Raw genomic sequence first — 15,424 nt, 5'->3', positions numbered from 1 at the left:
TGCCATGCCTCTGCAGCTATATTTGGCAATGGGAAATCCTTAACAAAGCCGTGGATCCAGACTATCAGTCGCGTCACTACCAAAATCTAATCGCTTGGTCCTTGTGTCATTTCTGACCTTCCCTGGAAATTTCATCCAAATCCGTTTTTGATTAATGTTTCACACAGACAGACAGACAGACAGACAGACGTACGCCGATCGTCACATAACTGCCGTTCCTTGGTGGAGTAACAATCAGTATAATCATAGAGTCACCGTGTGAACAAAATTCGGTTGCCAAATGAGTTCTGAATGGTTTCATTAGCAAGAAAACACTTTTCATAATAAAAATGTCGTGAAAGGTGTTTTTTTTTTTTACATGCTTCTAAATTTTTTAGCTTATACTGCAGTGCTGTTGAACACTATTCAGTTTACTAGTCTAGTGCTAACAATTAATTATTCGGTTGGTCAGTTGATAGGAAATGAATCAACAATAATGTTAACCTTATATTTGTAAGATGATATAAGTATTTGCTTATTTTTTTCTGCTTCGTTGTAATTTTAATGTGCTAACGTGCTGTTGAGACAACAAGCAGTTTACATACACTGGACTCCAGAAAATACAAGAAAAAAGTTTGACATCTTAAAATGCATTGCTTGTGTCTGACGCAGAATGTCACGAATGGTCTCTCAACGCAGTGATGAACTCAGGCCTAATGGTCCACACAGTCAGAACTGCTGCACATCCTCAGTAACCTAATGACCTGATCCTGTGTGGACAACAAGATTTACAGCAACAAGCTGCGGCTGGTGGTTGACCAGCCGTCTATACTATTACAGACTGTCACTCACATTCCATGAGCAGGATATGGCTTTACATGCTGACACGGTCCTCCAGGCACATAGTGTTAATTAGATGACATGTTGACTGAAAATTGCCATTTCCTAAAGAGAGCCAATTATCTTCACACTCTGTTGAAGTGATGATATTACATTTCGTTGATAATCTCACATCTCAGTGCGTCTTTACGTGTGACATTTGCCTTTTAATTCCCTCATCACTGAGTGACATCAGCCACCACTCATTTTTTCAAATACTAATCAGGGCTTTGTTTGGATTTTGGTTTAGGAGCTTGTTGTTTATATATATATATATATATATATATATATATATATATATATATAAATAAAAATTCAAGGAGTTTAACAGAAATATTGAAGATTCATAAGAAACATATAGATAATGACCCAGAACACACCGTGAGCAACCCAAGAGCTTGCTTTTACTGAAAACAAAAGTGAAGGCAGCTGCAGTGAGGGCCTGACATAATATTAAAACGCTGCATTTGGTGCTGCAGATGGGTTGAGGACTTCAAGGAGTCATTGACAACAAAATATTAAAAATCATCCATAAATATATGAAAGTTTGCCCAATTACAATTGGAGCAATTGTGTAAAAAAACAGCTGTGATTTCTGAACACTTAGATTTGTATTAAACCCCTCGAATTAAGATGTAAGACTACACTTTAATTACATTTTTGCTTCATTTTTAAATCCATTCTGGTGGTGTACAGAAGCAAAATTATGAAAACTGAGTTGCTGTCCAGATACTTATGACAATTAATTTTCCATTAACTGATTAGTTCATCATTTAGAAACTATAAAGCAACCTTAAATTGGCCATTTTGCATTAGAAATGTCTACTGCTCATTAAACGTCTGTCCTTTTCCTGAATATACAGTATTTTCCGATGCTACTGTGCAAATGTAGTTCAAGTGGCCGGGTTAGATTTATATTATCCTCAAATGCTGACAATCCATCACTTCCTTAAAGGGCAAGACATGAATTATTTAAACCTGCGGCCTCTTTATTTGCAGTCCAATTTATGTCCTCCAGTCCTGTCTGTCAACTTTGTTTGCTGATGTTGGGAACTTTGTGCAGCTTTTCTCATTATGTTGCATATTTCTGCCGGGCGACAGCGGAAAAGCCAATCACTCAAAATGACTTAATGCACTGTTCGGCGAGAGCTAAAAAGCTTTTAGAGGACTTGTTCATTCCAACCATCTTTCTCTCCTCTGCCTGACCTAATCTCTAACCTGTCTTCTTCTTCTTTTAACAGAGGAATGTTCCTGAAAGTCCAGCTGTAGCCTGCCGTGGCCGATCTGCAGCAAAATGAGCTTGGAGGAGCGCAGCTCAGCCATGTCGCAGAAGATCTCCTCCATGTCACGCAGCAACAGCAGCTCCTCGTCCAAACATGACAGCCGACAGGTAACACTCATGTTGCACTGACAGATCATTTCCCTGCGTGACATGGAGGAAAGAGAAACTGTTTTTCCTCATTGTGTAGTTTGTGTAGAAAGTATCAGCTCAGAGGACGTGATCAGGGAGGAAATAAAAGCCGTAAGCACACAAACTTCAGTGAATAGATCCAGCTGCATGTCTGTCTGCATTCTAGATCTTATTCAGCAGGAGCTAAAAACTACCAACCTAAGTGACATTTTCTATTAGAAAGCCCTCATCTTTTCCTCAGTATCAGACAGCAGCATTTTCTACAAGTGTGGAACATTTTCGAGTGCCCTGAATTGATAAAATGCAATCTCGCAACAACTCCCTCAAAGGTAATTCTCTCACGCCCAACGCAGAGGAGATATTAGCACCACGAACAAGCTGCTTTTGCATTTGCCTTGAGCGTTTATCTGCAGGCGGCAGACTCATTAATTTTTCATTACCCGCAACAGCTTTTTCCGTTTTGGAAATGAGAGTAATAAAGTTTCACTCTCGTACTGCCCACAGCACAAACAAGACTCTTCGGAATCTTCTTTGGACAAACAACAAATACAGGAACTGAAAAAGACATTTTCATTAGCAGCACACAAGCAAATATTCTGCAGTATCTTTCAGTGATAAGTTGCTGTTTCAGTTCTCTTCAGCCTTCGTCATGATTAGTTTAGAATCACCAGAAAAGTGAAGACTGATGCTTAGCTTCAAATCCAGTAAGACTATCTTGTTATGTTAACGCTAATAAACTTAAATAGTAATGTATATATAGTTTCTTGCATAGTCACTGGCCTATACTGTCAGGTTCATACTTGGAAGAGGATAAATGTGAATTTTAGAGGATTTGATCAAATTACAAAACTAGAAGAACACTCAGAAAGCACAGTCCTCCTCCAAGGTCAGTGCCCTTTCTCGCAATTATAAAGAACGTGCACTAAAATTTAATGGGTTCTTCTTTTTGCCCTGTTCCACCTCTCAGCCAAGTTTCATCAAATTCAGCTGAGCAGCTTCTGTGCAGTCTTGCTGGCAGACAAATAAACAGGCAAACACCACAGAAAACACACCTCCACTGAGGAATTTTAAAGAAAAATATGTTCAATACTGAGAGGAATTTTCTGCTGATTAGTTTTCCATGTCTAATCAACGGGATTTTTTTTCTATTCAAGCAAATAAATCTCAGTGTGTTGAATGAATATATAAATTAATTAGTATGAATAATACCACTGTCTCTGGGAAATGGGAGAAACTGCCAGCATTAGTCTTCCTGAAGCTAACAGAATTTACTTCCCAGTCCATTGTAAACCTCACTAATTAACTGACTATTTCTTGGCAAGATGCAGTGACTTAAATAAGTTCTAACCCCAACCTCTTATAAACCACAACTTGTCAATGTTACACACATGCTCTTTGTACGCATTAGACAAATGAAATACACCGTCTTATTTAGTGACTGTAGAGCGTTGGTGCTGGTAGCTGAATTTGTATCCAAGACGTTTCAGCATCAGCATGGCGATGTGCACATGTGTAATAGTCACATGACAGGAAGAGCAATGTGAAAAGAGACAAATGAACTTAAACACCATGCTGCAACACTTTTTTTGCCCTTGCTATGAAAATCAAAACTCAGACATTTCTTATTTTCTTTGACTGATTTACAATAGAAATCTGTCTGATATTACATCATTTACTCACATTTAAGGGTTTTTGGATGCAGGTTTGATGATTTTATTATTTACAAGACATGACGTTTGTTGCAGGCTCCACATGTGAACAGAAAAATTAGTGAGAAACAGGAGAGGAACTTGATTTGTTTGCAAAAAGAAATTCATTGTCAGTTTTATGGAAATATTTTGGTTACAGACAGGATGATTCTAAACAAAAAACAGGCACTCTGTTGACAGTCTCTTGCAATTATTGCCACTACACGAGGCAACAAAACTAATTAGTTTGACTGTTAGATCAGCACAAAGCTCTATGTGATGAGTGCAAAGACTGATCTAAATGCCATTCAAAGCAAATGATTATTTGTAACAGCTTTTAACCTTTTTTTTTTTTTTTTTTTTTTTTTACAATTTACTGTTATTTTACAGATTCTCCCTGTTTTGTCAAAATACAGATAATCACTTAATGCTAACTTTAAAAAAAAAAACGAGGCCAAAACTGTAAATAAACAATAATTAAAAAGTCTACATGAATGTATAAATTTGTGCTTTTACGACATTTAACTGTAAAATCACACTATTTCCTTTTACTGTATTTGAATCCATTAAAAATGTCATTGTTATACAGATATTTTCCATCGTTTCCAAGAAAACATTTGCACATTTGGGACTGAAAAATGGCAAACTATTTTTTAACTGTCTCAACATCCATCCCGTGTATTTTTTTATAAATAGTTTTCATTTATTTTTGCATATGAAAATATTATTACAATTTTCCTTTTTTAAACAATATTTAAATCTGTTAAAATTATCATTATATTACAGATATTTGCTGTTACTTTGTTTAATTTGCAGTTTTTGAGCTTTGCAGTATTTCACCATTTTTTAGCCTTGCTTTTGTGCCACTCTTGCTGCATTATTTGTACAGTTTTTTTCACATTTTTTTCACAGTGCTTAACAAGAACATTACAAACGTCTTTTTCAGCTTTGTTAAATTACTGTTATTATTGTTTATTCCCATCACTTATGCACTCTCCCAAAATAATCATTACAGAATGAGCAGTTCTTTCTAAATCGAGTAGTAGAGTAATTGTTTTTTTATGCTGCAGCATATACATATATATATATATATATATATATATATATATATATATATATATATATATAGAGAGAGAGAGAGAGAGAGAGAGAGAGAGAGAGAGAGAGATAGAAGGTGGGCGAGCAGTTTCTCCTAGTTTCCATTTTTTGTGCTGAGTTCATATCTTATCGCTTGCGGTCGCTTTGTATTTACCTTGTGGACAGGAGAGTGGAATGAATCTTCTCATCTAACTCGAGGCAAGAAAACAAATCAGTGCATTTCCCCCAACACCAAACTATTCCTTTACTATCTTACTTTTTAAATGTTTTGAACCTGGAAAAGAATATAGTTGGTTTGGAAGCAGAAGTCTCCCCCCAGAGTCTCCTCTGACAACAATCTCAAACTGCGGTCGGATTTGCAGGATGTCGGACAAGTTTGCGAACATTCTGGATTTACATTTTCCCTGCTGAGAGCTGTCCCTGTAAACACTGTCCTCTTTGTGCTCGTGTCTCTGCTTTTTCCTTCTGAAAGTGTCTCTTGACCTTGAAGAAAAGCGTCTGGGCGATGTGTGACAGTGAGTCACTGTGCGGTTGTGTCAGAGGAGGCCGTCATGACGTGATCGCCGGGCGACTGGAAGAGCAGCCCACAAGTCACGCCCTTGTCCATCCCCCGTCAGATATGAGGGTTTATTTTAGATGGCCTCACCTCCAGCATTCAGCCTCTCTGACTGATACAGTTTGTTAAGCCAGAGCTGCTGTGTGCTGGAACAGTCAGGGACACACTGAGACAACAAATTGAGAGTCACCTCAAACCTCTGCCAAGAACCCAAAGTCCCTGTGGACAGCTATGACGTGAACATCATTTGTGCTCGAGTTTTTGACCCTCTTGAATAACTTTATAGAGTTGAAAGTATAATCCTAGAACGTACTTGCTGTAGTTTGTGATTATTTTCACTGCCAGTTAATCTGTTGATTAATATTTTTTCACTAATTGCTCACAAAGTGTCATTAAAAAGTGCAAAGTGTCCTTTGTAATATCCAAGAATATAAGCTGATGTCTTATTATCACAGAATACGACAGAAGTGGGTACACCCCTGTGCAATATCTCTTAAATGTCAAATGATTCAACACTGTGTGACCTTATAGTAATTGCCTGACTTCTAAGGTGAACAGTAGAGTATTTCCTCATATATATAATTAAAAACTAGCAGTTTATTAAAAAATACAAGCCCCACAGTAGAAACTCATACTTCTGAAAAGATGTTCTGTTATTCTTCAGAGACTATTTTTTATCAGCTGCCCTTTGCCTGAGGACTTTCTCTTTCAGATACCCCAAAGATTTTTTTCTTTTTATTTGCTTCAAATTCATAGTTTGAATTTTGTCTTCTTTAAAAACTTTTGTGTGATTTCAGCATTGTCCTTGGATTGTTGTCATGTTGGAATGTTTCTCTTCTGTCAGACTTCTGCAGACTGGGAATCTTCTTGTCAGCCAATATTTTGGCTTATCCACAAATATTCATCTATAAATGTCATCCCTTCAGTACATTTTTAGCTCATGCAGCCCCTTATCATCACACTTCTACCTCTGTGCTTCACTGTCAGGACTATGCATTCATTGTGGTAGTCCTAGACAGGATGCTAAACATGCTAGAACCCATCTGAGCTGAACAAACTTATCTTGGTTTCATCTGACCCAAGAATGTCCTCCCAGTATTCATCAAGCTTCTTTTCATGTCTTTTAATCTTACAGTTTTGCACCATAGTGTAAGTAAGGTTTCTTTTTCTTAAACAGCATCCACAGAGGTTGGCAGAATTCTTTTTAGTTCTTCACACCGACACCTACTGCAGCTCTGATTAGTGATACTATAAATTATTTGGCACCTCCTGATTACTGCAATCTCTACTCACAATCATACTTTTTTTTTAGTTTATCTTACAATTCTTCTCCATGTGGAGCCATGATGCAGATAGACAAAGCTCATAGGTAAAAACTGAGAAAGTTCTTGTGTTCACAGCTCATTTTACAACCATGTTTATGCAGTTACACCAACTGGAGTGATCACAGGTTTTATAACTTCTCACAGCTGTATTCCCTTTTGTTGCTTTGAGTTTCTACTGTGAGAGCTGTATTTTTAATATAGCCTTTTTAAAGTATTTGTTTCAGATTTTTCATACTAGAAAACACTTGATTTCCAATTATTGAGAGGTGATGCAATTTTGAATCATTTGACATTATAATAGACATTTGACAACGTCCTTTCAGGCCTGCAGTGTCGACTGCGGTCACTGTGTCAACACTATGTCACAGCTCAGGTTGTTCTTTCTGGATAAATGTCCATTATACAGCTGTTTATCCAAGCTGGTTTGTGGTACTTACGATTAGTAAACCAGTGTTTATGTGTAAACCTGGTGGAGTGAGCGATTAAACGATACACCAGTTTTCCCTGATTAACTGACTGATTAATCGTCTAATTGTTTCAGCACCGATATACCCAAAAAGCAATATAAACCACAAATTCTGTAACATTTTCTGTGTCCGAAAAGATATTACAAAACTGTCTGTTTATGCTGTTTATCCTGCCTTCCTGGAATTCTCACTGCTGAAGTACATGGCACAGCTATGTGGATTACTTCATGATGAAATATCATCTTAATCTCTGTATTTGCAGGGGATTTGGACTTGACCGTTCTAATCTCAGTCAGGAAATGATTATTGTGAGGAGTGAGATTAGACAGGTAAGCTAATTTTGTAAATGGGAACATGAGGTGAAAGTAGTCTGCAAAGCCCCACGCTGGACATCAACTTTATACGGCTGTAGCAATCTCATCTCCTGCTTTCAGAGCCTCTCACTAGCTGACTGACACTGAATGGAAATGAGGCAGCAAATCTGCAAACCACATCACCAGCCACAGATGACGATATGCCTTTTGATTCTGATCTTGTCTTTTGCTTTGTGGTTGATTTGTTCGATTTATGTTGTGCTGGAGACTTTGATCTGCATGTGAGTGAGTGTTTTCCAACGATATATCTGTCGTCTCAGAGTTCTCATAAACCATATGTGCCCGCAGGACAGCTGGGAAATAGTGGAGGGACTGCGTGGAGGATTCAGCAGCGTTCTGGAGCCACAGAAGCAGGAGGGCTACATGCTAAAGAGGAGAAAGTGGCCGATGAAGGGCTGGCATAAGGTATAAAACGACACCTGCAGGGTCCTTAGTTGAACCACATAACGTTGCATTGCTGACTCACCTCTCAGAGCGATCGACTTCATGATATATTTTGAGCCTTGACGACTAAACGTCATCTCGATTTCCTGGTTTCACCCCTCACTTTCCCTTTACAATGTGCTGACATGACTCATTTGTGTTTTAAACTAATTGAATGAGCTTATGCAGTCGGGTCACATGCGACTCGGGTCAGTGCCTGTTTACACTCTGTCTAAAAGCTTTTCCTGCGGATGATAATGCCTAGATATCTTGGTGTTCCTCTCACATGCATTAGCTGATGGCCTGTTGGTTACTAGAGCTGTATACATTTAGTATTGACTTACAGTCAGAGCTTTTCAGGTCTCTGTGCTTTCAACAGCCTGATTCTGTACAGTAAAAGCACCAAGAATTGCATTTACAAATAGAGTGAAGGAAAGCGGCTGAATGAGAGGGAGTGTAATAAAGGCAGACAGACGCAAGACGAGAGCCTCGGATGACAAACATCTCACTGCAGATACTTTAACGACATACATTAACAAGACTCTGACTTTGTCATGATCGCAGAGTCATAACAGTGACATCAGTTTTGCTGTCAGAGATGCTGCATATCATTCCGGCTGCATCTTATTGTCCTGCTTTCTCCCCACAGAGATATTTTTTCCTGGACAAGGGTATCCTTAAATATGGCAAGTGCAGCGCTGACGTGAGTACAAGAGGCCACTGCCTGTATACTGTGTCTTTTGTAATGTTCTTGTCGCACTGCTAATCATCTCTTCTCAATTATCTACCTGTGCCTGTACACACAAAAGGCCCCTAATTCCCTCATCAGGGATGAGAATCCCTGTGCGCATTTTACCTGCCAATCTCACATAATTATCCATCAGCCATGCAGAAATGAAGCTTGTCAGAGCCAATAAAGGGAGTATTATTTCATTTTAAAACCGAACATTATTCTCATGCGCTGAATTCATAACATTGCGGGTCGACTTTGCCTTGCAGATTGAAAAAGGGAAACTGCACGGTTGCATTGACGTGGGCCTCTCCGTCATGGCCATTAAGAAGAAAGCCAAGTGCATCGATCTCGATGCCGAGGAAAACATCTATCACCTGAAGGTAAACCACAAGGCTAATGAATACAAGGGAATCCCTACAGGCCTACAGGAAGGTACAGCAGAACATGGATTACTCCCAGTATTCCTTTTTAACCCTCTGACCTCCATGTAGTCTCTGGGTGTTTTTTGCTCATGCAACATTTTTACTCACTGCAGGCTCATTTTTCACTGTAATATAAATTTCCTGCACCTCTATGGAAACAGCAGACCTATGGCTTAAATTAAAAATAGCTGAAATGCATCTTTTGTGCAGTATGATAAAGTTATAATGGCACAAACCATGAAAAAAAAAATGTTGAATTTCTCTATTTATTTTACAAAAATGCGACCAAAAAAAAAAATAGAATCAACATTTTTTGTAAGTGGTGATGGTTATACCAGTGCTTGACAAATGGTTGCTCCACATACTTTAAATATTTTACTATTTGTAATTTTAGTTTCAGTTCTTGTATCTGTTCTGTGTATACACAGCCTGCAGTTCAGCCGAGTACAGCGAGTAGTTTCTAAATTTTTGTCACATTGTCGGTCTCAGGCAAATGTTTAATTGCTTCTTGGATGCACAGAGAATTTTCTACTTTTTTAACAAAGGTGATTACTGCAAATGTAAATTTTTTGGCACATTTTCATTGATTTTTAAATGAAACCGGTTGAATTAAGTGATTTTGCCGAATTATGATTTTATGCTTAAATCTGGCTAATTTTCTCGAGTGAATTGCACGTCACTGCTGATTAGTACGAGGATTATCAGAATGCTGAAAATCCACTAAATCTTTCTGTTTTTAAAGTTTCTGGGTCTGATGAATGGTGTCATTTTTTCTGCAGTCTGTTCTGTATAGACACAAACAGTAGTTCGCCTAATAGCCATTCATTTGGTCACAGGAATGTAATTAATGACTTCTCGTTTGCACTGAGGTACACATAATTTTAGTATTTTACAGAATCTCACTACTGCAAACAGTTTACAAACATAGTGATTTTAAGCTGAGATTTGGTTAACTTTCCCGGCAGAACTGCACATCACACATGAGAAGTTGAAAGAGTGTCAGAAAGTTAAAAATCTGACATTTCAGTCTGTTTTTACAGTGTTGCGCTCTGATAAATGGCGTCATTTTGCTGATTTTTTGAAGAGAACATTTCCTTCATACCTGCAGGTGTGTTTCAGAGGGTTAATTCCTGGAACAGATGCCGACAATAAAATGACTTTAAAACGACCTCATGTGTTGTACATGTGTGTGTTGGAGGGTGAATTACTGCTCTTGCTGTACCTGTGAGCGTGTTTTTCCACTGACACACCTCCTCCACCTTACTTGTCCTTGAGCTGATTTCTGATTGTGGTATGTGCTCTGCAGATTAAGTCACAGGAGCTGTTTGATGAATGGGTGTCCAAGCTGCGTCATCATCGGCTCTATCGGCAAAATGAGATTGCCATGTACCCTAACGAGAAGTCCTTCTACTACCCCCACTACCCCTCCCCCAACTCCCCCAACATGTCTGACGGTGCCTCTATTAGAAAGGTAAAGCTGCACAACACACAGCACACTGTCACTGAAAACTGAGTGGTCTGTTTGAAGTAATAACTCACTCAATCTTTCACATTTTCCCCCGTGTTTTTCATAACGAGCATCGTTAGTTCATCTACAGTATTTGCAGAAGGGAAAATCCCTCTGCTGTCAAGTGTTATGAAGGAGGCAAATTGTTATTGGACTGACCTTTGAGTCTGTTTGCTGCTGCAGTGCATGCCTGTACGGAGGCAGTCCACGGTGCCTTCTGCAGGTGCCTTCCCTTTAAGCTCCAACAGCCAGGCCAAGGTCGCTGCCTGGCTGCAGTCATCGGACGACATGGACAAATGCTCCAAAGGTGAGAGAGTAGAGCTGTGTTTTGTGATTCATGAAATTTCTCAACACTTTAAAGTACCTGTCTGTCTGTTTCTTAATAAAATAACCAAATCTTAACTGATTTGGCTGACATTTTGAGGTTCCAAAACACATTTCTTAAATTCAGGTTGCAGTAATTTGCACTTTTATTGAAACTATAAGACACACTGTTGTCCTGGTGGAAAAATTAGACATCTCATAATATTCAAGTTGGAAGCTACACCCCGTTTATGATTACCATCTTCTTAGAAAACCAACCTGAGAAAAATAATCACAGATAAAGCCATATAGATGCTGCAGCTTCCAAGCGAAGAAAAACTAAATCTTCATGAAGGTCAATGATCTATTCAGAACATCCTAGTTACAGAAAAGTTGCCAATAGCAGTAAGACGCAGGAGATCTAACCTTAGTGAGTCAAGCCTTTTCATTCACACTACTTTTTATGTTCTGCTAGTTCCAATAACTGTATCTGCCTGCTGTTTTATTTGCAAGTTAGATGAGACCGGCAGGGTGGCGTTTATACAGAAATGGAGCTATTGATTGCTGAGGCACTTGTTTGTCTCAGTTTCCATTCATTAGGATTCTGTTGATGCGCTGTCAACACTTTGCTGTAGAACGAAAGGTTAAGATTTTTAAACGCTAAAAATACAGGAAAAATTACCCATGGTCATTCATTAATAAGAAAGTTATTGCCACATAGTGACAGTAGAATTACCTCTTATTTAGCTGGTGGCCATTTCTAATGAAGTTTCGATGTCTTCACTTTTACAACAATTGTTTCATCATCTTTCCTCTGAAACAGTGTCAGTTCAAGGTGGGCCTTGCTAGTGTTATTCCAGAACATTAAAACTAAATGCCCAATATTGTGTAGGCCCCTTTTGTGCCCCCAAAATAGCTCTAATCCATTGAAGTATGAACATAAGACATGTAGGGGTGCCTTGTGGTTTCTGGCACCAGGATGTTGGCATAGGATCCTTTAGGTGTTGTGGGTTATGAGATGAAGTCCCCATGAGTCAGGCTTGTTCCGGTTCATTCCAGATCAAATTGGGATCTAAGGAATTTGGATGTCTTGAGATCTTGTTTGTGTGCCTTGAGCCATTCTTGAATAGTTTTTGTGGAGTGGCTGGGTGCATTGTCTTGCTGGTAGTTTGGGATCTGAGGAATTTGGATGTCTTAAGGTCTTTTTTTTGTTCTTTGAGTCATTCCTTAGCAGTTTGTGTACAGTGGCTGGGTGCATTGTCTTGCTGGTTGCCGTGGTAAGGTGTGCTCGGTATACAACAATGTTCAGATGGGTGGTGCATGTCATATCATCCACCTAAATGTCAGGATCCAAGGTTTGCCAGCAGAAGATTGCATTGTAACAAGATCATCATACACTTGTTACCTGTAAGTGGTTTTAAAACTGTGGCTGTTGGGTGTATGCTGGGTTTTGCTCCAGTTGAAGCTAGTCAGTGTTCTGCTGGTCCATCTAAGCAGCTAGGCTACGAACACCAATGCCTTTATCACTCCAAACTGATACTCTCTTGTAAATCACTCAGCTTCTCCTCTTTCTGTGACAGACAGAGTTAGAAGTTGTTGTCTAGTTTGTGGTATTGTGAGAAGCCTTTTCAGACGGGAGTAAGATATCTTGGCCCGCCTGGTGCAACTCGAGAAGGATGCAGAAGCAGAGATCCATGTCTAGGCAAGACAAATAAACCTTTAAAGCCCTGCTCACACTGCCCCAGATTCAGTCTCATTTACCCCCGTTTCACCCCTGCTGACAATAAGAGGAGAAATCTGGTCTGGGATCTTTGTCTAAACTGGCCCAGATTGTTCGTTGATGTGGGGAATTTACAGATCCAGGCTAAAACCGCCCAATTTGTTCTCTCATCACTCATCGGGGCTGCCCCAATAATATGAAACATATTTGACATTTATTAATGGAAATCTGAATGTTTGTCACACTACTGACACCATTGCCAAGCATCACTAAACATTCTAGTCTTTGCGTCTGAGATATTGAAACTGATTAATAAAATCTCATCTTTAATTCTCACTGAAGAATAGACAAACTGTTATAATTGCATCTCCCAAATAGTGTCTCATCTAGAGTCTTTTAGTCATCTGTTTTAGTATTTTTTACTACTGCAGAGTATGGTTATTGTTACAGGAGGTTGTTGCACCACAGTCTCCATTTTGTTTTTATCTGTTTCCCCATGAGATAATGTGAATCTTTTTGTGTGCGCATTTAACACTCATAGATTAAACCTAAAGAATCTATTTGAACCGAGGACAAAGGGATTATTTATTGGTCAAACCAGTGCGATGCCCCTTTTCCAGGTTTATTCTTCTATCTATCTATTTATTCTAACTATCACACTTCCTTCCTCTCTGCAGATTTGTCAGTATGTGAGGCCTACCTGCTGGAGCTTAACCACCTGCTTCAGAGCATGGAAGTCCTGCACCGGACCTATTCTGCTCCATCTATTCAGGCACTGCAGGTCAGGGGGACTAGACGCTGTAAATCATCCATCCAGAGTACCAGAATTTTATGCAGAGGCTTGTTTTGTCTTTAAATCACTTCTCTCCATCAATCATTTTTGCTGCCTTCATCTGCAACTAAATATAGACCATATTGCATCCTGTGCCTTGTGCTGCCGGTTCGCTATAAAAAGCCTTTCTTCTAATAAAAAACTCTGTCATGACCATCGCTATTGTCTCTTATGTTCACTAGGCGTCTACATTTGACAGCCCCAAAAAAGAAAAGAGACTTCCGCGGAAATGGCGCTCGAAAAACTACAATAAAGATGTCAAAACAACTTTGCAGGTAGACAACATGAATAAATCATGCTTGGTATTTTATTTGCTGTGAGTCTCTTCACTTTCTGTTCCTCTTGCATAGGTACCCAGCTGCATCTCCTCCGGCTCCATCCGCCTCCATGCCTCGAACCCCAACCTCTCCACCGCTGCACTCGGCAATGACAAAGTCGACCCCGAATCCCTGGATTCCCCCTTCGATGTGGCCAAGCTGCAGGAGGATTTCTGCCGCGTCGCCGCCAACTGTGAGTGAAAGCTGCGTGGACAGTTTGTTGAATAGTCTGAGGCAGATGCTCGCAGGGTTTTCAAGATGGTATTTTGCAAGGAAGTGCACATTTGTCAGATGCCTCGGTCGCTTTCAGTAAATCTGTCTGCCAGTCTTATTTGCATGTAAGATAGGATTAGTGTGGTGTTGTTGTTTTGAACAAATGGACATGACAATGATACAACAAAAGCAGCTGGTAATAATAATCAGTTTGCCTCATTATTCTTTCATTAGGACATTCATTATGTGTCCAGACAGCACTTCCAATTGCACTTAATGAGTAAACTGTTTTATATTCTAAACTATTCTCACTATTCTGTAAACAGGAGATTGCCACATAGAGGTCAAATGTAGTGTTTCGTCAGTTGTCATTGGAATTTATAATCAGATACCGGATGCTTGACATGGACTAATGGGTATGATATGTGTTTTACATAATTGGTTTACAATTTTAAACTTACTCCAGGGAATAGTTGGCATTTGAATTGCCAAATTTATGCAGAGTCAAAATCCTGAAGCTAAGAATGTATGATGGCTTCATCTAATACGTTCATCCATTAATAATGCCAGTGCTGTTCAATAATTTAGCTTCCAAAGCAGCGATTATGAAGTGTGTGGTAAAAATGAAAGTTGTAATAAGTAAGTTGAGTGTTGTAAACTAATCAAAATGTCACACTTTCTTGGAAACATGGTGTGATAGACTATCAATGGATGTACTGGTCCACCTAACGCTTTCAGTTTCTTGGTTTAATTTGCACCATCACAAAGAATCAACTTGTGTCTACGGAGAATACACAACTTCTAAGGTGGCAAAAGAAGTAATTTTTTGCCATGTTAGAACTTGAATCAAATGGAAAATGAGTTTGAAAACTAATCATCCCCTTTTTTGCAGCTTTACAAATGAATAATCATCTTTCATTTCATGTCATGTTGGGTTTGTTGTTTCAGAATTGGATTTTTGAACAAAAATAAAACATCGCTCAAACACTGTCTGAAATTTCACACATTAATAATAGTGCACAAAGTTAATATTAGTTTGCAAAGTGCATGCTGCTTCTAGGAGAATATCACAGCATGCAAGCACTGGACACTCCCACAATGCAATGCAGCAGTCATGCACATAACAAGTAATAGTGGACAGCAATGTCTATTAACTTTAAAGGTCCATTATTGTGCC

The 15,424-nt window shown here is 39.0% G+C and overlaps 1 protein-coding gene across 4 annotated transcripts in view; it reads left to right on the top strand.

Moving 5' to 3' along the window:
* Window positions 1-15,424, top strand: part of osbpl3b (oxysterol binding protein-like 3b) — a 53,960-nt gene that overhangs the window by 17,520 nt on the left and 21,016 nt on the right. For 3 of the 4 annotated variants that reach the window (XM_055013901.1, XM_023299390.3, XM_023299388.3), the window contains 9 exons: window positions 2,100-2,248; window positions 8,066-8,182; window positions 8,850-8,903; window positions 9,200-9,313; window positions 10,662-10,826; window positions 11,046-11,169; window positions 13,563-13,666; window positions 13,900-13,992; window positions 14,068-14,227. In XM_055013901.1, coding sequence (XP_054869876.1) covers window positions 2,153-2,248; window positions 8,066-8,182; window positions 8,850-8,903; window positions 9,200-9,313; window positions 10,662-10,826; window positions 11,046-11,169; window positions 13,563-13,666; window positions 13,900-13,992; window positions 14,068-14,227 — 1,027 coding nt within the window. In that variant the 5' untranslated portion in view covers window positions 2,100-2,152. Of the gene's footprint in view, window positions 1-2,099; window positions 2,249-8,065; window positions 8,183-8,849; window positions 8,904-9,199; window positions 9,314-10,661; window positions 10,827-11,045; window positions 11,170-13,562; window positions 13,667-13,899; window positions 13,993-14,067; window positions 14,228-15,424 lie in introns of those variants that run through there. The other variant, XM_023299389.3, reaches the window with a different exon arrangement.

The sequence above is a fragment of the Amphiprion ocellaris genome, chromosome 9 (genome assembly GCF_022539595.1).
Source record: "Amphiprion ocellaris isolate individual 3 ecotype Okinawa chromosome 9, ASM2253959v1, whole genome shotgun sequence".
Lineage (NCBI taxonomy): Eukaryota > Metazoa > Chordata > Actinopteri > Pomacentridae > Amphiprion > Amphiprion ocellaris.
Note: the sequence above shows the minus strand (reverse complement) of the source record. Positions and strands in the feature narration are given on the sequence as shown.